Source organism: Lepidochelys kempii, chromosome 2, assembly GCF_965140285.1.
Source record: "Lepidochelys kempii isolate rLepKem1 chromosome 2, rLepKem1.hap1, whole genome shotgun sequence".
NCBI lineage: Eukaryota > Metazoa > Chordata > Testudines > Cheloniidae > Lepidochelys > Lepidochelys kempii.
The window spans coordinates 194,184,238-194,207,220 of NC_136381.1; the positions used below are offsets into that span (position 1 = coordinate 194,184,238).

The window sequence follows — 22,983 nt, forward strand, 5'->3', positions numbered from 1 at the left end:
TGAGGTCCCTATTAAGATTTTCTGCTAGAGTGTGAATTTGATGGGTGCTAGTCCTTGACTGCTTTTTAGAAAGAGTTCATGGATTTAGTCAATAATAAGGATGATAAGCAATGTTCCCTCTAATTTTTTACAGGCTGTGTGTGCAAAAAATTTCTTCTGTGCAAATTTTCGACAGGTCGTGTGCGCAAAAAATTTCTTCTGTGCAAACTGTTGTGCTTCTGTGCAAATTTTTGTGCGTGCGGTGTTTTGCTGTGTGCGCGGGGTTTAGGATCTGTGTGCACGCGCACATGCACACAGCTTAGAGGGAACAGTGATGATAAGGTATATGGGAATATAAACTTACAACAAAGGTGAGATAGGATCTCATAGTCTCCTTATTCCCAGCCCAAGAAATTTTCCCCTGGGTTCAGGAGTATTTGGCAGAAGACTCAGTCAGTCTCTCTCCCTTTCTCTCTCTCTTGCAGTCAATGAGCAGACATGTCACAACATAACTGCTAATTACAACCGGTTCAGTCTGGTGCATTTCTTTTCAATTATGAAGAAAGTTACATTGCCAGAGCAGTGTAAATTGTCTTATGTAAATGAAAAGTAAGCCCATGATGTGTGTCTGTTTCAATACAATTTTTAAAAAAATTAATTTACCAATATACACATCTTTGTGCCACAAATATTTTATACCAGCTGGAGAACAAGCTTTCTTTCAACTCCACTGTCTTCATATAACATTTCTCAATAACTTGTATTATAGAAAGTTTGCAAGATTATGTCCACTCTACCATTGCCTGATTGATATTGATAACTTTGGACTCAGAAGGCTGTAGAGTTCAAAACATATAAAATTTAAGTTTTTTCAAAAAAAAATGGACTACCAAAAAATGTGTTTTGGGAGACTGGAAACATTAAAAAAAGTTTTTAAACATCATTTTTAACATTTTTTTCCTTTCGTTCTTTTGTGGTGGGAGCTGGAGTTGACATAACTAACAAAAATCCACATAAACAATCATGAGTTGGTTTACTATGCTTTGTTTAAAACTTAAGAAAAAGTACATTCTTAACTTCTGAAAAAGGTTTTTAATTTTGTGATTTTCTTATTGTATTTCTCAGACAATTTCTAGTAATGCAATGTAAATCTAAGGGAACCATGGAACCAGTTTGCAGTGATACTTTCAACATTAATTTTAAAAACATACAGTTTCTGACAAGCTTTTAAATAGTACATCCTGATTTTTAAAAAATCCTAAAAAACAAAAAACAAGTATAATGGTTTTCATTCTCCTCTGTTTGTAAGGGTCCAACCACAATCACGCAATGTCCAAAAGCACTTTCAAAATTAGATATTCCCTGTTATCAAAGTCAAAGATCCTATTTTCTCAATTTGTAACAAATTGAGAACATAAATCAATAGTCTTACAATGATAAAGAATGCTATATGTTACACAACAAAGTAAAAAATAAGCACACTTTAACCTTCTCAAATCCTAAGTGACCATGTCTAATCATGGCTAGCCAGTTCAGGGAAACAAATCATGACTAGCCAGTTCTATAGAATGATTTCAATGTTAATTAAGTATAAAAAGATTGCACTATATGGTAATAATTTTATTTACATGCATTATTCCAACATCTTTGTTTGTATTAATAATTAAGTCTAAAACAAACAAACGCTAAAATCAATTTACAAGTACAATTACTCCATTATAAACTTAACAGCACAGAACCAAAATTTACATTTGTATATGAAAAGCAAGAAGAAATAACATTTTCTCTTAAAACAGTTGATCTGTCCTTTCCTGAATGGCTTTCTTCCCTCTGGGAATAAACTTTCCAATCTTAGGGCAAGTCTACACTACAACGCTACAACAGCGCTCTCCCATTAGCATAATTACTCCACCTCCACGAGAAGTGGAAGTTATGTCAGCTGGAGAGCATCTCCCATCAAATAGCACCAGCGTGGATAGCGCTTTGGTCGATATAACTTGCTTTGCTCAGGAGGATGTCTGTTCTTCACACCCCTGAGAGATGTAATTTACAACAACTTAAGCAGTAGTGTAGACCAGCCCTCAGTGTCTTCCTACTCCCCTTCCCACTATTTGCTCATCCAACATCAGCCTGCACTCTTGCCTTTTACACAATCTGGCCAATTCTAGGGTGGGACACTTTTCCTCTCCAGTCTTTTGCTATATGGAACATTCCTCTCTCTCTCTCCAGCCTCAATATCAAGTGACCATTTCTTTTCAAATCTTTCCCTTTCACTTACTCCTTTTAATTTTTCTCACCCTCTGTCATAATTTACATCTTATATACATTATATACCTGATTTACATCTTTTATAACATTTTTGGATAATTTGTCTGGATTTTCCTCAATAAAAATGGATTTACACAATCTGTAGACCCCATAAAAAGTCTTTATTGATCTGTTGAGGCCACAAACCCCAGTATGAGAGCATCTGACCCCAAGGAATAAAATACACTAAGGGCTGGTCTACACTACACAGTTACATCTACGTAAAGCAGTTATGTTGACCTAATTATGTCAGTGACTACACGACAGCCTTCCTCCTGCCGATGTAATGCCCTACTTCACCAACATAACAACTGCACCTCCACAAGAAGCGCAAGGCTTATGTCCATGTAGTTCAGGCTATGCATCCCTTACATCAGCTGCCTTGTCACTTTCATGGCAGGAGCCATGAAAGTGACAAGAAAGCTGGACAGTTAGAGCCCTGCTGCCCCCACTCCTCTGGAGAGCTGGGCGGCTTCGGACCCAGCTTCCAGCTGGGGTGAGAAGCCCGAGGCAGCCCTTTCTCCCCAACCTCCCACCAAGCAGGGCAGCCTTGTCAATTTCACAGCTCAGTGAGCAGTGAATTTGACAAGGCTGCAAGGCTTTCCGCTGCTCCACGCAGGGAACAGGGGCAGGGGGCGAGAAGCCCCAGGTGGCTTCCCTCCACTCTCGGCGGGGAATGGGGAGAGGATGGGGGAGGCAGCCTGGCGAGAGCCCAGGGGCCTGTGCGGAAGCCAGACTCCTGGCAGGGAGCTGCCAGCGGAGCTGAGAAACCAGGCTGTCAGCTCCCCACACTGCCCCTTTTAGGTCAGTGCAAGCGTTCCTGGTGAGGACACAGTCCACCGACCCAAGGAGGGTAGTGTGAACATGCACCACATCAGTAATTACTGAGGTGGCTGCAAGTTGACCTAATATAGCTCAATTAGGGTATGTCTACACTAAGTTTATTCTTGTGTTAGTACTATTAAATCCTTCTTGAAATATATAATGCAACATACACATAATATTTCAGACTATGTGGCAGAGCATAGGTGCAACATCCATAGTAGATGAAAGCGCCAAGAATAAAAATTTAATCTAAGAGTAAAACAATGAAAAACCCATTCTGATGCTAGAATTTCCATTTCCTGGTAAATGAAAGAAAAAGATATGACAAATGAGATATTAGAAATTCCAAGTGATGTAAATGCCATTTGCTACTAAAAAACATGTAGATATTTAAATCTCATACTTACCTCCGCCAATACCACAATCAAAATAAGATCCGTTTTTGAATCTGGAAAAAGTGCATTTACTTGTGGAGACAGTCCAATCAGTGCACAGTTAGTAACTACTGATATAACACTCATAGTTTCAAAAGCCAACTGAAATAAAACAAAAATAGAATATAATTAGTATCAATATGTCTACTTCCTCCAGTCCTCTTGCTCCTCTTGGGACAAGGTTTCTCCCACATGTACAAGTTCTGACACACCCAACATTTTTACCCTCCTTTTTCTTTTGCATTACACTTCTACCGGATGAAAAGTTGAACAGATTCTATCAGGAACCTGTCAACATCTCCTCTTAAATGCATAAGCAGGGTCCACAACAAGGCTTACACCATCACAAAACCCATCATTAGCACCCTCCAAACCGTACCTCTACAGCAGTGGTTCTTAACCTGGGGTGCACACACGCCCTGGGAGTGCAAGATGCCCTTTCTGGGGGTGCGAGACATGCCAGATTTGTTTAGAAGGTAAATCATCGAAAACACAAATTAAGCACAGGCACGTAAATACAACTACTTTGTTTCATCAAACCTATGTATTTATTAACATTATACATTTTTTAACAATTACTGTAATACACAAACAAAAAAATATATCAAGTTTTAAAGAACTGACCTACTTCAATGATTTTTGATAAGGGGTGCGAGAACATATTTTGATTTTTGATAAGGGGTGTGAGAACATATTTTGAGAACCAAAGGGGTGCAGGCTGCAGTAAAAGGTTAAGAACCACTGCTCTACAGCTATGGTTGGCTCTTCTTTGTGTTTGCTGGGGAAAATTCAAGCACTGTTCGTCACAATATGATGAACATTTCATAGGCCCTGAAAGTTGTTTTGGGACCATTTACATCTCACAAGCTAGATTTGCAGGATATGAAATCATCTCCCTGAAAATCAGAATTAACTCAAATGGCATCCCTATCTTTAGTACTTCCATCTAACCCAGAACATGAGCATGGAAACAGTGGCACATACTCCTACAGACCAGCCGCCCGACTGACTGGTGTACAGTGTGTTCCTAAGGGAAAGCCACCTCCGACGTAATCAGTGTCAAAGAGCGAAGTTTTCATCAGGGGTACTTTAGCATTTAAATCTGACTTTAAAAAGAAATTTTCTGGTGTCCTGTGCTGAGGTTTTGACTGCATCTTCAATATTAAGTATTGGAATATTAAGTATATGAAAACTCCAGGGAAATTCAGAATAAGATTTTTAAACAACTCGTTCTGCCAGCCAAAACTTGTTGGAATAAAATGAGCCATGTTTTCAAACGTAAATACACAGAATTTTATGCTTTCATCTGTACATCAAGCATTTACATGTGCACGCCAGCAAGGTGACTGACTTGTTAGGTGCATGTTCACAGGCAGCTGATTTACACGGACATAAATGGATGTGAATGTTATTTTTTATTTACAGTAGCATACATGTGCTAGGAACTTTCTACACTTTCAAGAAAGATGAATCCTGCACTGAGGAGCTCATAATCTAAAAAGCATGCATAAAATAGGTGCATGATAATATAACTGCAATATTGTGCATACCTTTGAAAATCTGACCTATAAATGAGAAATTTTCCTATGAGTAAAGGAGACTGGCAAAATGTAGTGTCTGCCATGATGAATCAGCAGAAACAACATTCACTATGACAATAAATCATTGACTCAGCTTGGCCAATACAATAATTCAAATGGTTCTTTACATAGAATACCCTCTATCTAATCTAACACCTTACTACTGCACCTCATATACAAAATTAAATACTAAAAGCCCTGAATTTACTTTCCTATATTCATAAAACTAAACACATTCCCACAATTCACTGAAAAGAATAATATAAAAAGAGTGTAAAAAAAAACTATTAAATTCAATAAGACTTCTCTAAGAGATCATCTACACTGCAGAAAGGAACTGTGATTTAAAGTAAATTAAAACATGTTAGTTAATATAAACATTTTCAAAGACCACTAAACACCTAGTACATACAGAGACAATAAGGTTTTAAAATATTAGCTGGTTGTGGCTACTTCTTTGTGGTCAGCCCAAAAGGCATTCTGTAAATGTATACCATGTGCAGTTGCTGTCCAGCATCACGCTTAGTGTTATCTAGCAATATAGTGCTTCAAATATAACTCCATCCCAGTGAATATCTGTGTGCATTTCTAATGATTTTTTCTCAAAATGATTTGTGTATTTTTTCAAGATTAATCTCCTTTGTTGTTTCCTATTCGTCTATCTAATTTCTGTCATTTTGTATTTCCCCCCTCACAATATTATCAACACCTCCCAATTTAAAATAATATACTAATTTAATTGTTGTGCTCTTTGTCCCCCCTTCCATATAAAGATGTTAAATAAAACTGGGTCTAACACAGACAACCCACTTGACACCACCCGCAATCTATTTCACACTCACTAACATCTTATTACTTGCATGGGATACTGCAGTCTTAAAAAGAAGCTGCTGTCTCTTGCAACTGCAATATGAAAGCAATATATGCAGTCCAAAAAACCCAAAGGAAGATGGGATTAAGGAAGACAACTCAGAATGGCAGATAGTTGAAAACCCTACAATCCTGCTAGAAATGGGTAATGTCCTAAGGCATTGAAGAGGAGAGGTGTCTCAAGTACACTCTAACATCAATTGATGGAGCAACAAGCAGCCTAAGTTTATGGTAACATACAAGGGCAAACAGAGAAAAGTGAAAACCAGGTTACCTGCCAAACTCCAATATTTGCTGTGGGTTGTGAAAATGGACGTTTGAAGACCCTGCACATTTTTAAGGCATCAGAATACATCTCTGTGATGTTGTTTAGCACTGCGAAGACAGCTGCTAAAGGATACACACATGAGAAAAGACTCACGTAGCCAAACTGTAAGAACAACTCCAAGTAATCATCAAAGGTGCCCTGAAAAACAGAGACAAAATAAGCACATTTTATCCTTTCTAAATATATGATGAAAAGCAGAATCAACAATATGGTAACCACATGTTTTCCTCCCAGCCCCACTCAATTGTTTAGGAAGGAGTGGCAGGGGACCCCAAAGCACTCATCCTCTAAATTACTTAACTTTGGTCTAATCTGGAGTTAATTATTCCAATCCTGTTTACGATGGGGGCAAGAGTGTTCTTTTAGTCAAAAGGACTTTCTACAATATTACCAATAAATACCTTTATTATTGGTATAAAACATTAAAAAACATGAACTAATCCTACAAACAGGTTTAGATATTCAATCTTTGCAGTATCTCAGTGAGGGAGTAACTACAGACAAACCACAGTGTAGGTAAGATGTTGCCATGACTTTAAACTAAGATGACAACCTTCAAAGAGCTGTGCAACAAGCTGTTTGTATTGTTGTTGTAACAGTGTTGATCCCAGGATATTAGAGAGACAAAGGTGGGTTACGTAATGTCTTTTACTGGACCAACTTCTGCTAGTAAAAGAGAAAAGAAGACCTCTATGTAAGTTCAAAAGCTTGTATCTTTCCCCACCAGAAGTTGGTCCAATAAGAAATATTACCTTACCAACCTTGTCCTTCTAAGAAAAGTGTTATCATTTCAGACTGCCAGCGTGAATGATAAACAAAAGCAACTGTAGGCTGATGTACATGTAAACTTTTTCTTGTTCTTCTGAGCTACGCCATATTAAAATCAAAAGGCAAAGTTAGTAGCCTGCGGCCTGCTTGAGAGGACACTGAAACAATAGCATGGCAAGGCAGCAGCAGTTCTGGCAACTGAACAGAATACCAAATGCATGCAAAAAGTGTGTCCTGAGCACATCTGCAAAATACCTATCATCTAACCTTTAAACCAACACTTTGGATAGCTAATCAACCCTTTTATTGTGACAAATTTCATAGTCAATTAATAAAATGCTTTTATAAAATATTTTTAATTCCTATTTAAGAAAAAATCATCTAACATTACAAAATACTATAATACCTTTTAAGAAAAAGTGTCCATTGCGTAAGAGAACAGTTATGTTTCCTTTCTGACCATGAAAAGCCATCAAATGGATTCTTCCATTTTAACTATTTTTTGCTATGCAGTGTTCCCTCAAAGAGAGACACGTTTAGCATATTTCATTTTGAGAGGGGAAAAAATAAAGATTAGAGAATATTTTAAATAATTAGTGAGGATCATGAAAAAAGAAAGCAAGCCATTTTTGGCTCTGTATCAGTAGCATGCCTCTTTTCAGTCAGTCTGCTGGAAGCTGAGCTGTCAAGCTGGCTAGTCTCTCTAGTATCTAATGTACTTTCACCAGCAAAACACAAAGAGGCAGTAGAAGCCTACAAGCTCAAAATCAGCTCATGGATATGGGAGAAGGGGCCACTTCAGCTACATTCCCCAGTCAAGATCACTGTTAAGCAGCATAGCATAGCTGTGTCTGATAAGCTATTTAATTTACAGATTAGACCCCAGGGGAGCTAACCTTTAAAAACCCTGAGATATACCCACAGAAATATTTTACATAAACTCTGAATTTTACTTCCCGCTTGTTTAAGTGTCAAGTGTCACTCAACTAGAGTGACAGTAACACATTTGCCCCTGTTGTCACAATCACCCAAACAGTGCTGCAGGCAGTGAGCAAAGTTTTCCTTTCAGCTCCTCCCCTTGATTACTGCAGGCTACTCCTGGAGCTGCTCCCTCACCCCATCCACATTGTGGCTATGTCTACAAGACAGTTTATGTAGGCATAACTTGTGTCACTCAGGGCATACGTTACACCAACATAAGTGCCAGTGTGGACAGCACTATGTCAGCGGGAGAGCTTTTCTGCCAGCATAGCTTCTGCCGCTCGCTGAGGCGGTTTTATTATGCCAATGGGAGAGCTCTCTCCTGTCGGCATAGAGCATCTTCACCAGATGCGCTGCAGCGGTGCAGCTGTAGCGCTGTACATATAGACATGCTCTTTTAAGACTCTCAGTGCAGCACAGAGGGGAGGAACAGGTGGCCACCACTACTACTTCCTAGCCCTGAGCAGCTATGTTTAAGCATAAGACGATGGATTTTCAGAAGTCTTCACACTGTACACTAGTACTTAAAATAGAGATCCTCTCAGGGATAGCTCCATTCCCAACCTCCGAGTCTTATTTCCACAACTTCCTTGTGAAAATTACAATAATCAGCTATATAAGGTAGTAAAATGAGGAAAGTATTAAAGAGACAAGATGCACTTTAGTGCAATGGGTGTAGCAGTTTGAGTAGGACCATCTTCCCCTCCCCTCCCATTTTTATATCTTCTACCTAAAATAAAGCCCTACACTATTAGTATTTAAGTCTCCTCTTATCCCAACAGCACTCAACGGTTTTACTCTCTCCATGTTGCAGTTTGGATCTGCCTTGTTTGTTTGGTACCCTTCCAATTTTGGATCTGCATGATGAAATTTATGCCCCAAAATATCCAACAAAGATAAGTATGAAGCAATCTGACAGGACTAAGAGATTGGGATTGAGGACTACTCTGCTTATTAGAAGTGTAGTTGGCCGAAAGTCACTGGAAATCCTACAATGATTCTATGCTATACTCCTGGAAATATCAGCATTTAAAGACAGACAGATGTTTCTCCCTTGTGAAAGTTGTAATTCTAGAAATACTCTGTTGACCACCAATAGTTCACTGTTTGAAAACCACTGGTATAATACGGCACTTTCACTATTACAATGCAGAGCTATTGTTAGTTTTCAGATGGGAAATAAAACTGAGCCCTTAAATACACGTAATCTAGTGAACTGAGATTGGGCCTGTGTGCATTTGGGCAAATTACTTAATCCCTCTGAATCTTAGTTTCTGCATATGTAAAATGTGGGTAATATTTACCTTTCTGCCAAGGGTGTTGTGAGGATTAATACTTATACAACTTTTAAGATGTAAAAACACTATTCAAATATTCTCCTCATGCTTCTAAATTCTGCAGCATTTTATGCAACAAGAGGAGCGTTTGACCTGTTGTTCTAGGCAAATTCCAAATTGTGTCATGAACTACTGCCTACTAGAGATAAATTACTTAACTGTAATACTTATTCTCTGAAACTATATATTATAATGCATTAATATTTTTGGCTCTGTGCTTCCAGTATCTGACCAGGCAGGAATTCCTATGGGTAAAAGTTCTAAGCCTCTGGGGAACCCTTAGGGGCAACTCACAAAGTTCTGGGGTCAATGCCTTATGCTCTCTTGTCAGTTCCTTAAAAAAAAACCAAAAAACAGGAAGAGGTAATTTCCAAAAATAAAGTCAATTAAAATACAGTTTAAAAAATTATGCAAAAAATTATGGAACACTCTAAACAATGAGGAGAAGAGGGTGGGGAAATAGCCATCTACTGGGAGATTTCATATATATCTTCAGAGAAAAATAATTACTGCTAAGTAATTTTATTTTCTCCAGAGATGAACTTTCTCCCCGTGAACTCCCCAACCCAAGGAGAGTAGAAAAGTTTGAAGGTGGTTTATAAGGTTGAAAAAGTGTAATGGATATAACTGCCAGCAGGACAAGAAAGCAATGCCCTGGACAGTGACAACAGCAATAAAGGGAGGATACTTTCTTGTTCTATAACTAGAGTTCTTAGAGAGGTGTGGTCCTATCTGTATTCCACTATGGGTACAGATACATACCATACACCTGAGGTTGAAATTTTTTTCCAGCAGCATCCGTTGATCCACACCTATGCCATTCACCTCTTTGTGCACTGATCCAAGGAAACAATGGGCAGTGAGGACTAACTGCCTTTCCAGTTCCTTCGCTACCAAAAATCAAGTCATGCCCTGAAGCAGAGGGGAAGCGGGGGCAGGTACTGGAATACAGATAGGGGCCACACATCTTGAAGAACTCTAGTTACAGAACAGGTAAGTAACTTTACTTTCTTCTTCAAATGCTGATCCCTATTTGTATTCCAGTGTGGGTTATCAAGGAGCAGTATCTATTACTGAGGTGCATGCGACAGAGGGAAAACAGCCAACATGAGCATAACAATATCCAGGGAAGCTTCAGTTGCCGAGGCCTGAACTATAGCTTAAGTGTCTGGAAAAGGTATGTATCAAGCTCCACGTGGCAGCTTTGCCAGTTTTATCAATGTGAACATCTTTCAACAAGATACTGAAGCTGCCTGGGCTCTGGAAGAGTGAACTCTCACATCTTGTGGTGAGCTTGTGTTGGCTAACTCATAACACAGCAAGTTGCATCCAGATATCCATTCAGAGAGCCTTTGGGATATTACAGCTTTACTTCTCATCTATTCTGCTAAACAAAACAATAACCTAGGTTTCTTTCTGAACAGTTTTGTCCTCTGCAGATAGAAAATCACTGCTTTGAGACTATCCAGGGAATGTAGACATTCGTCTTCATTAGAAGCATATGGTTCTGAAAGAAGGTATGTAAGTTAGTAGTTTGAGGTGAAAGTCCGAAATCACCCTGGGAGTAAACTTAGTTGGCAGTCTCAATATGATCTTATTCTTGTGTAAAACTGTGTATAGTTTATCTGCCATAAGGGCTCCTAGCTCTCCCACCCATCTCACAGAGGTGGTGGCTATTAAAAAGGCTACTTTCATAGAGAGATGCTATAGCAAGCTGGATGCTAAATGGAGTTTTCATGATCGTTGATAGGACAAGATTAAGGTCCCACATTGGAGGTGGTTTGTTTACAGGTGGAATGGTCTGAAGCAAGCATTTCAGGAAGCAGAGAGTAATAGGTAATAGAGTAATAGTAATAACTGTATTTTAGTAGACTCCTTTCTACTACTGTTGAGAATAGCCTGGACATTTCTGGATATCTCTCAAGCATTTATTCTCTAAGCTCAATGCTCATGCAAACACCAGGTTGGCAGTGCAGTGAGTCTGGATTGGAATGCTTGATTCTGCCTTTGTGTTGTGTCAAAAGGTCTGGGAAGGTCTGGAATGTTGACAGGTAGATGAGCTAACAACTGAAGAAGGCTAGGAAACCAGAATTGCCCTGGGCCACTTAGGAGTGGCGTCATGCTGACCACACCTTGCCCTGCTGGATTCTTCTTGTTACCTCAAGTCCTGAGGAGATGGAGGAAGGACGTACATTAGTTGTCCTGACCAGTGAACCAGAAGAACATCTCCCATGGAGTTCTGACCCAAGCCTCTCCACACCCCTTCGCCCCGAGCAATATTTCAGGCACTTTTTCTTCTTGCAGGCAGCGAAGAAGTCACAGGAGGGGGACCCCCACAGATGGAATATTGTCTGTATTACTGAGTCATGAAGTTCCCACTCATGGTCCTGAGAGAAGCACCTGCTGAGGCTGTCCAGCCAGGTGGTGTTTATTTCTGGTAGCAGCACTGCTGATGTTGAATTCACCATTTCCATAGTTTTACAGCATTATAGTGAGGTGGATCTCATGGCTCCCCATTTGTTTATATGCAACACAGTGGTAATAATGTCCAGCATCATTAGAATGTGGCAAGACTATACGAACATGAAAAAAAAATGCTTGAAAGCCTCACAAACTGCTCTCAATTCAAGACTGTTTATGTCCATTCTGTTTTCTTTTGCTGACCATGTGCCGTGAACAACCCAGCCAAACATGGAGGCATCTGTGATGACAGTCTTCTGTAATCAGGTTGGAGAGAATGGGACTCTCGCACACATGATTCTCATTCTCCTACCAACTCAGGGAGGCCCTAACCTCTTGAGGGAGGGAGAGTCGTTGGTTCATAACGTCTCTGGCTAGTAATTAAACTGAGCAAAACTTGGCCTGTAGATAGCAAACACATAACTTCACAAATGGGGTTATGTAAGTACAAGTATATGACCCAGAAGGATGAGACAGGAGCAGATTTGCATTTGTGGGCTCAGCCTGAGTTGCACAGCAAGATGTTTGATAGCCTGGAACCTGTCCTGCAGGAGAAATGCTTTGGCTGGAATCAAGTCCAGGGTTGTTCCTATAATTCTATGGACTGGGGTTGGCACCAAAGTGGAATTTTCTAAGTGTATGCGCAGACTGCTGGAGGTTGATCAGTTGCTTGGCTGCTGAAAGCATCTCCTGGTAAGATTTCCCTGTCAGTAGCCAGTTGTTTAATCTGGGGAAGACTGATGACCCATGACAATGGAAGCGAGCTGCTATGACCAAGAGAACTTTGGTAAATTTACCCTTGGTGCTGTTGGAAGACCAAAGGGAAGCAAATTGTATTGGAAATGTTCATTCTCTATGATGAATCTCAGGAACCATCTGCGAGAGGGGTGGATGTATATGGAAAAATAGGCATCCTTCATACTGTCAACCATGAACCAATCCCTTCTGGACAACGAGGGGATGATAGATACCAAAAGTAACCATTCTAAATTTCATCTTGCAAATAAAGATATTGAGTTGTCTTCGGTCTAAAATGGATCTCCAGTCCCCTTTCTTCTTTGGTATGGGGAAGTAATTTGAGTGGAACACCTTCCACCAGTGTTGTAGAGGTACTGGTTCTATGGCTTCTCGAATAAGGAGGGAGACTGCTTCTTGGGAGAGCATCCTGTTGTGAGAGGGATCCTTGAAGAGGGAAGAGAAAGGGGACTTTTGGAGGGGGAAGACAGAAGAACCCAGTGATGTAGCCTGAATGTATTATATCAAGTTCCCATTTGTCTGTTATGATGGCCTTCCAAGTATGGAAAAAATGGGCCATCACAACAGACAAATGGGTACTTGATATAAAAGAGCAGACTTGGGTGTGTGAATGGCATCTGCAGTTGACACTGGAAAGGCATGTTGGAGGAGCCATTTGTTTACTGCGCTGTATATTCTGATTCTTTGTCAGAAGCTCCTAAGCCTATTGACAGAAGAAGGACTTGGAGCACTGTATGAGGTCTGCAGGATGTGGTTCTCTCTCTTCAGGCCTTGGCTGTCAATTTCTAATGCACACAGGGTTGCCCTTGAGTCTTTTAGTGAGTGCAAAGACTTGTCTGTCTTGTCATTGAAGAGATTATTCCCTTCAAAGAGCAGATCCTCCCTTTGTGGCTTGTAAATTGCAAGGAAATCCAAAGAGTGAAGCCATGGCTCTCTGCACATAACTATTGCTGAAGCCATGACTCATGATGCTGCCAGCTGCATCTACAGAAGACTGCAGGGTTGATCTGGCTATCAGCTTTCCTGCCTCAATCAATGCCTGGAACTGCACTTTGTGTTCCTGTCTGCAAATCCTTGGAATTTAGAACAATTAATAAAGTATTATTTTGAAAGTATAGCTTGTGTCTCAGCTATTCTAAATTGCAGGCTGGTTGATGTAAAGATCTTCCTGCCCAACAGGTATATCCCTCTATTTGAGGGAGGAGATCTGGCCTGGTGCTGTCTGCTCCTTTCCATCTGGGCCTGAACTGGGCAGTTTGGGGGTCAGGTGGGTATACAAAAACTCTCGTCTCTTGATGGCACTTAATATTTTTCTCATTTCTTTTAGAGGTAGGAGCCCAGGTTGCCAGCATGTGCCAGATAAGTTTAGCTAGCTCCATAATGGCTTCATGGACTGGAAGAACGACACTGCTTGATCCTTCACTTTCAGGATACCAAAAAGTTTATGAGGAGTTACTTGAACTCCCAAATCGTACCTGCAGAGTGTCAGCCACTCTCCTCAAGACATTTAGAAACGACGTGAAATCATCAGGTGGAGATGGTGAAGCCAGTGCCATGGCTTCATCTAGAGACTATGAAAACACTGTCAGTGCTAGTGGTACATTCAGATCCATCTCTACTAGTTGTTCTTCCTCCTCAGATGGTAATTGCAAGAGGACTGGTTCCTCCCTTGGTGGAAATGGCTGGCATGATTCACCCTGTGAGCGAATCATAGAATAACAGAGTTGGAAAGGACCTCTGGAGGCCATCGAGTCCAACCCCCTGCCCAGAGCAGGACCAATCCCAACTAAATCATCCCAGCCAGGGCTTTGTCAAGCCTGACCTTAAAAACTTCTAAGGAAGGGGATTCCACCACCTCCCTAGGTAACGCATTCCAGTGTTTCACCACCCTCCTAGTGAAAAAGTTTTTCCTAATATCCAACCTAAACCTCCCCCACTGCAAATTGAGACCATTACTCCTTGTCCTGTCATCTGTTATCACTGAGAATAGTCTAGATCCATCCTCTTTGGATCCACCTTTCAGGTAGTTAAAAGCAGCTATCAAATCCCCCCTCATTCTTCTCTTCCGCAGACTAAACAATCCCAGTTCCCTCAGCCTCTCCTCATAAGTCATGTGTTCCAGACCCCTAATCATTTTTGTTGCCCTTCACTGGACTCTCTCCAATTTATCCATATCCTTCTTGTAGTGTGGGGCACAAAACTGGACACAGTACTCCAGATGAGGCCTCACCAATGTCGAATAGAGGGGAACGATCACGTCCCTCGCTCTGCTGGCAATGCCCCTACTTATACATCCCAAAATGCCATTGGCCTTCTTGGCAACAAGGGCACACTGTTGACTCATATCCAGCTTCTCGTCCACTGTCACCCCTAGGTCCTTCTCTGCAGAACTGCTGCCTAGCCATTCGGTCCCTAGTCTGTAGCTGTGATAAGCTGCACTTATCCTTATTGAACCTCATCAGATTTCTTTTGGCCCAATCCTCCAATTTGTCTAGGTTCCTCTGTATCCTATCCCTGCCCTCCAGCGTATCTACCACTCCTCCCAGTTTAGTATCATCCGCAAATTTGCTGAGAGTGCAATCCACACCATCCTCCAGATCATTTATGAAGATATTGAATAAAATCGGCCCCAGGACCGACCCCTGGGGCACTCCACTTGACACCGGCTGCCAACTAGACATGGAGCCATTGATCACTACCCGTTGAGCCAGACAATCTAGCCAACTTTCTACCCACCTTATAGTGCATTCATCCAGCCCATACTTCTTTAACTTGCTGACAAGAATACTGTGGGAGACCATGTCAAAAGCTTTGCTAAAGTCAAGAAACAATACATCCACTGCTTTCCCTTCATCCACAGAACCAGTAATCTCATCATAGAAGGTGATTAGATTTGTCAGGCATGACCTTCCCTTGGTGAATCCATGCTGACTGTTCCTGATCACTTTCCTCTCATGTAAGTGCTTCAGGATTGATTCTTTGAGGACCTGCTCCATGATTTTTCCGGGGACTGAGGTGAGGCTGACTAGCCTGTAGTTCCCAGGATCCTCCTTCTTCCCTTTTTTAAAGATTGGCACTACATTAGCCTTTTTCCAGTCATCTGGGACTTCCCCCGTTCGCCACGAGTTTTCAAAGATAATGGCCAATGGCTCTGCAATCACAGCCACCAATTCCTTTAGCACTCTCGGATGCAACTCGTCCGGCCCCATGGACTTGTGCACGTCCAGCTTTTCTAAATAGTCCCTAACCACCTCTTTCTCCACAGAGGGCTGGCCATCTATTCCCCATGTTGTGATGCCCAGCACAGCAGTCTGGGAGCTGACCTTGTTCGTGAAGACAGAGGCAAAAAAAGCATTGAGTACATTAGCTTTTTCCACATCCTCTGTCACTAGGTTGCCTCCCTCATTCATTAAGGGGCCCACACTTTCCTTGGCTTTCTTCTTGTTGCCAACATACCTGAAGAAACCCTTCTTGTTACTCTTGACATCTCTCGCTAGCTGCAGCTCCAGGTGCAATTTGGCCCTCCTGATTTCATTTCTACATGCCCGAGCAATATTTTTACACTCTTCCCTGGTCATATGTCCAACCTTCCACTTCTTGTAAGCTTCTTTTTTATGTTTAAGATCCGCTAGGATTTCACCGTTAAGCCAAGCTGGTCGCCTGCCATATTTACTATTCTTTCGACACATCGGGATGGTTTGTCCCTGTAACCTCAACAGGGATTCCTTGAAATACAGCCAGCTCTCCTGGACTCCTTTCCCCTTCATGTTAGTCCCCCAGGGGATCCTACCCATCTGTTCCCTGAGGGAGTCGCAGTCTGCTTTCCTGAAGTCCAGGGTCCGTATCCTGCTGCTTACCTTTCTTCCCTGTGTCAGGATCCTGAACTCAACCAACTCATGGTCACTGCCTCCCAGATTCCCATCCACTTTTGCTTCCCCCACTAATTCTTCTAATGAAGATATTGAACAAAACCGGCCCCAGGACCAACTCTTGGGGCACTCTGCTAGATACCGGCTGCCAACTAGACATGGAGCCATTGATCACTACCCGTTGAGCCCGACAATCTAGCCAACTTTCTACCCACCTTGTAGTGCATCCATCCAGCCCATATTACTTTAACTTGCTGACAAGAATACTGTGGGAGACTGTGTCAAAAGCTTTGCTAAAGTCGAGGAATAACAAGTTCACTGCTTTCCCTTCATCCACAGAACCAGTTATCTCATCATACCATGAATCAGTTCATGGTACCATGCATACAAATCCCTGGACCCCAGTATGGCCAGAGTTCTGGCTTATACACAGGTTGCAGAGGACCCCAAGGCATGGGGTATTACTATTCTGGGTTCAGTATGTCACTGTACGTGGATGAGAAGGATTCCTGAGGTTTTGGATCCTCTATTCAGGCTAAAGCCTTGTTTCTGAGTGTGGGAGGCAGGTTCTTCACCTGCAACTGACTTTCCCAAAGACAAAAACATGGGATCCGCCTGTATCAGTCATGCCACTGGGACACTAATGATGATGGATCCCACTTGGTAGAATGGATCAGAAAATGGCTCCTGTCACTCCAACTCAGAACCAATGGAGTCAAAATTTCCCTGATGAGTACTAAGTTGAAATAATAGGAGACTCCGGATCAGGAAGTATAATAAAGCCCTCCAGTGATGTGAAACTTTCCTTAGTTTCAGAAAGATGAGGGCTTCTCTCTTTTTGCATCATCAGGAGAAGAGTACCAGGTGGTTTTAGTATGTTATTTCCCTTGCTGGAGTGTGGCAGAGCCAACAACGTATGATTGTCTTTGCACAGTTCCACTGATTGCTTGGTCTGGTGGTCCCAGTGCTTATGTTCATTCGGTTCCAGTGGTAGCATTGAGCCCTCTGGTACCATCTTCTCTTTTGGAGCCTGCAGATCTGCTGAGACCTCCTTACAGCTCTTCAAAGATCCACGAGCATCTCTTGACTGAGATGGTGTTAGAGAAAAGGCTCTCCTCTCAGGGGGATAATCTCAATTCAGGGGCGTCTCCCCAACTCATAAGAGTTTTCTACTCTCATATGTAGATTTATGGGAGTACTTATCTCTACTCTTGCCTGCCTCCACATCCAATACGAACTTGGTCGTGTGTTTCTTGGCACTTCTAGCCACTGTAAAAGGAGGGGGCTGTCTAGGCTGGGTCAGACTGCAGACTCACAGCATGCTCCATAAGGTGTTTCTTGAGTCTGTCTGCCTTTGCCTGTTTGGTTCAGCTGGGACAAGAGTGGCAGTTGCACTTGGAAATGACCAGGGCTTCTCTGAGGCAATATAGACACAGCGGCTGGTCATCTGAAACTAGGAACACCCAAGAGTAGGAGAGACAGTTCTTAAAGTCAGGATTTGGGACACAATAAACCTAGTATGGAAGATGAGGGGAAGACCCTCCGCCACAGACTATACTAACTAACGATATAACTCTAATACTATACTAAATTAACAAAAACTGTTTAAATGACCTAAAATGAAATATTTACAATACTTACTGGTTCAAAGAGAAAAAAGGTCAGAGAACACTGGAGAAGTTCTGTCTCAGATCATGCAATGGTAGAGAAGGAACTGGAGAGGCATTTAGTCTGAACTGCCCCTTATGCCCTCAGATTGGAGCACAAAGAGGCAAATGGCATTGGCACACACCAACAGACAGACCCTGCTGAAAAAGCCCTCCAGTCTCAGGCACATGGTGTGCATGCATACCCCAAAGTGGAATACACATAGGGACCAGAATTCGAGAAAGTTTTTTTCTTTAATTAAGAATCTTACCAACAAGGATATGGAAGACCCAGAAATGCTGCAAATTTTGAGAGATGCTGTGAGCCAGACCAATTGCCAAAGTACTGATAAGTCACAGTAGTAGCTCTACCAAAGGCAATTAGAAAGGAACTGACTTTAGGAAAAGGGTGCGTGAAGTGCCTTGATAGCTCAGAACATGTGAACTATGGGAGTTCCTTCATAGGCTTTTGTTAGAAGCAAAAGACTCATGAGCAGGAAATCACTGGCACAGGTATTTTTGGAGAATATCACTGCGCTGGTGGCAGGGATGAATGCATCTTTAGTAAGCATAACCAGGGACATAGAACAAGAAAAAGATTGAAATAACTAGAAAGTAAAGAAGTTTTAGATTATGAGATAGGTTACATCTTCTAGACCAGCATTCTCAAAATGTGGATAAGGACCCCAAAGTGGATTGCGACCCCATTTTAATGGGTCCGCCAGGGCTGGCTTATACTTGCTAGGGCCCAGGGCCAAAGCTGAAGCCCAAAAGCCCCACCACCCGGGTCTGAAGCTGAAGCCAATGGCTTCAGCCCTGGGTGTCACGACTCAGGTTACAGGCCCCCGGCCAGGGGCTAATGCCCTGGGGCTTTGGCGTTGGTCCCCTCTGCCCGGGGTGGTGGAGCTCGGGCTTCGGCCGCCCCGCTTCCACCACCCTCCACCCCCACCTTCAAGGGCAGCAGGGTTCAGACTTCGGTCCCCCATCCTGGGATCGTGTAGTAATTTTTGTTGTCAGAAGGGGGTCGCGGTGCAATGAAGTTTGAGAACCCCTGCTCTAGACATATCCTTTGATTTTTAACAGTGGAAATTATGAAGGGGTAATGATTAGAACATTCATATCCCTAGATGGGACACAAGTATATTGTGTACCAAAGGCACTAATAGAATTGAGTATAATGTATTCTCGTATCATTCCTTGTTTATTTAAAATTGCAACATGATTTTTACAGTATCTATTCGCACAAAACATCTTAGACTAATAAGCTATTTTACCTTCTGCTGGTAAAAAGTGAACAAATATTTCTGATGCAGCAACTTACTATCCTACTTTATGATGAACAGAACAGACTGAAGCAGTTGTTACGTTAGCAATTTAGTTTTCTCTGGGTTCTGTGTTGTATGGGACACATCATGACTAATGCACAATACCCAAAATGTTTACACCACATCTTCACATTCCCTTCTAAAATAAAACAGTTCTTTCTCTTCACAAGCCACTACATTACAGTCATCTAAAATTAACATATGGCCCCTTTTTGTCAGCAGTAAATTTCAAAAGTTTTACCAAAGTAGCATATATTCAACTTACAAGATAGGTGCCCATTTCTTTTTCCAGGTTGACTTGCTCAAATAATGAAAGGTCAGTATCCACTTTTACGGAGTACACCCTTTTCTTCACTTTCGTATTATGTCTCTTTTGGAGCCAGTAAGGAAGTAAAGCTTCTACAAATTGATTAAGGATCTGTGAAGTTATCAGCAGAGTAGCCAAGCTCTTAAGAAAATTAAACAAAACAATATTTATTTAACAAAACTGTGATATATTTTAAATTATTTATTATTTTGTGCATTTAGATTACATTGTCAATGGTTATTTATAATCACAATAAAAGCAAATCTCAGGCCAGTCTAGTGGTCTAGCAATACCACAACACATACGAGGTAGATCTAATTCCCAGTCTTTGCCAGGGGCTGGTAGGGACTAAGTGCTGAGCACGCTGTACACTCAGTCCCTTGTGGGGAAAATGAATACTTTCCCAATGTGTAACAACCCCACTGACAAAACTAATAACGGAGCTAAATGGGCTCCAAAGCAAGCCAAATTGCGGCCTTTTCAGACAAAGGGTCACTATAACTAGAGTTTGGGAAAATAAAAAGAGGGAAATGGAGGAATTCTTGTACCTCCAAGGACAAGCAGCTCAGAAATCACCACATCAGGAAAAACAAAGGACAATATCAAACACAAGAAAATCTTAAGTGACACTGTAATTCATGAGACTAGCATTCCATGTCCAATCTCCCATTACCTGGGTGAGGAGGAGCTCCTCAACTGCAAAGGCTGGTATTTATAACCAACAGTTTTTAAAACTGGCCTTTGTTTCTTCACTTTCTGCTTTTAAGCTGTCTGTAGACATTTTCTAATTTGTACGTTTAAACTGTTGCTTAATTTACTTATTTAAAAAATTACCCGCAAAGACAAAAAAAAATGTTTGTGGTTCTTTATGATGTATAAAGAAAACCTGAAAGTTTGTTTGGATTTATTTTTGTTTTGTTTAATTTCTTTTCCAGTTGCTTTTTAAATTAAAATATCAGCAATATCAAGTCTTGTCTTTCCTGGTTTTTCTGGAGGTCTCCTTGGAGGACCAGAGAACTCATGTTCAAGGGTTATCAGCTTAAATCGAAGATTTTTAAATTTTTAAACAAAAACATCTTTTCTTCCTATTTTTCATGCATTTAAGTTAGATGGATATCAATAAAAACAGAGTGAGTTTTAAAATGTGACTAAAAATGATTTTCCCCTCAATTCTTTCCTTATGCTTGGTTTTTATGGTAGTTGTAATCCTACTGTTCTCCAGTCGTCAACAGAGTCCCTCAGGAAAAATAATGCAGACAAGATTTGAAAAGTCTAATGCATAACAAAAAAAAAAAGGCAAGAGAAAAAAGGTTTCAGGCCTTGTTTATATATCAAAAAGATATTAACCTCCCACCCACCTTTTTCTCCTTTGTAGGTCAAATTGTTTGAAAATATTTTCTTATTTGTAGGTTTTATTCGTGCCTCTTTAATATTGTTATGACTTTGCAAATATATTAGAGGCACTGAAATACAGATAACTGGATTTGCCAGAAATTATTAACAGAGGGTGAACACATATCCTATATTAAAAAAGCAATAATTCCTCTGAATTCCTATTTCAACTAACCCTGTATTTCTTAGATATCTTACAGTTTCCAGAACTCACCTGTCGCAGAAGTTTCATATCAAAAAGGACAAAAGCAATGTAGAAGAGGGAGGCAAAGCAGTTTAAAAAGTTGAACTGCAAAGAAAAAATGTAAACAGTATTATTGAAAAGTAAGCTCAGGAGAGCAAATGTAGACTATGATCAAAAAATAGCACCCAACATAACAGCTAATTCAATTAAAGAATTATTGTTCAGATAAAAATTCTTCATTTACAAAGTTCAGTACCTGTATTACTAACAGCTTAGATTTTCTAACCTACTTTTCAATGCCTATGGCATTTACTTTTGCATTTTCCTCAGTGAAACTAGATGGCTCAGTTTCACTTTAGGCTACCTTGAAAATCTGAGCCTGTTCTCAATGTGCTAATTCCTAGAAGCTCCAGTCAGTTATGGCGATGTACAAACACAGATTAAGAAGGTAGCTTCTGTCCCAGACACAACAAAGGAGAATAATAAAAACTCAAAAGGAGAAGTGAAGGGAAAAGAAGAAGAAACAAGAATAAGAGCATGTTGTTATAAATGCCAGCTTTTGGCTTTTTTTTTTTTTAAAGCTTTTCAGGGAAGCATTCCTATTCAGAAAAGCTTACATGCTTTCCTGATTCATGGCATATATGCACATCTCTATTAAACTTATAAAATGTAAGTAAACAAATATAGCAGATAAACATTAGAAATCCCTACAGCCATCTACATAGCTTTAATCAGTTGGGAGTTTCACATAGGCACAACAATAATAGCAGGTCTTGAGGAGAGATCTGAAGGACAAATTTTGGTTCTAAACTAAGATGACAATGTTTCTTTAAGTTATGTCACAGTGTTGGAAATCCATTATAAATATATATCTGCTGGATGATTCATTGAGAAGTGGTTTCAGAGTAGCAGCCGTGTTAGTCTGTATTCGCAAAAAGAAAAAAAGAGTACTTGTGGCACCTTAGAGACTAACAAATTTATTTGAGCATAAGCTTTCGTGAGCTACAGCTCACTTCATCGGACATCCGATGAAGTGAGCTGTAGCTCACGAAAGCTTATGCTCATATAAATTTGTTAGTCTCTAAGGTGCCACAAGTACTCCTTTTATTGAGAAGTGGGTGTATGTACATGAGATATACAGCAGTTGCATTTTTAGGTTCAATCAGTTTTAAAAGATTACATGAGTTTGACAGATATTCCACATATTTAAAACGGGAAATACCACTGGTATTGGTACTGTCTCTAAAATAAGAATGAATTTTAAAGGGTGACAACTGTACGTATGAATTTGGAACCTTGCTTAAATGAAAGGATATATGTGGCAAGGAGGATACATTTTCTGGATATATATACAACTCCCAATGGATTGCCCAGCAGATTGCCCACCTGCCAAACATGTATCCTATTTGCCATCAGTGCTGGCAGAGTTTGGGTACAAAGGGAGCGGTCTGTTTATTCCACCCCTCTTCTGGAGCCCCCTAGGTTCTCTTCCTTCTGCAATTTGTAAGTACCAATCTGCCATAACATTTATGATCTGTAAATTTTGCAAGATAGGAGAATGAACCTGCTGAGGGTTCCATATAGGTATATGATTGTACATTATTATATAAACTAGATATATGGACACACAAATAT

General features: G+C 40.8%; 1 protein-coding gene across 6 annotated transcripts in view; it reads right to left on the reverse strand.

Moving 5' to 3' along the window:
• The window catches only part of ANO10 (anoctamin 10), a 257,628-nt gene that overhangs the window by 182,526 nt on the left and 52,119 nt on the right, over window positions 1-22,983 (reverse strand). For all 6 annotated transcript variants that reach the window (XM_073333329.1, XM_073333328.1, XM_073333325.1 and 3 more), the window contains 4 exons: window positions 21,379-21,453; window positions 19,731-19,913; window positions 6,270-6,461; window positions 3,519-3,647 (listed from right to left, as the gene is read on the reverse strand). In XM_073333329.1, the coding sequence (XP_073189430.1) occupies window positions 3,519-3,647; window positions 6,270-6,461; window positions 19,731-19,913; window positions 21,379-21,453 (579 nt within the window). The remainder of the gene's footprint in view (window positions 1-3,518; window positions 3,648-6,269; window positions 6,462-19,730; window positions 19,914-21,378; window positions 21,454-22,983) is intronic.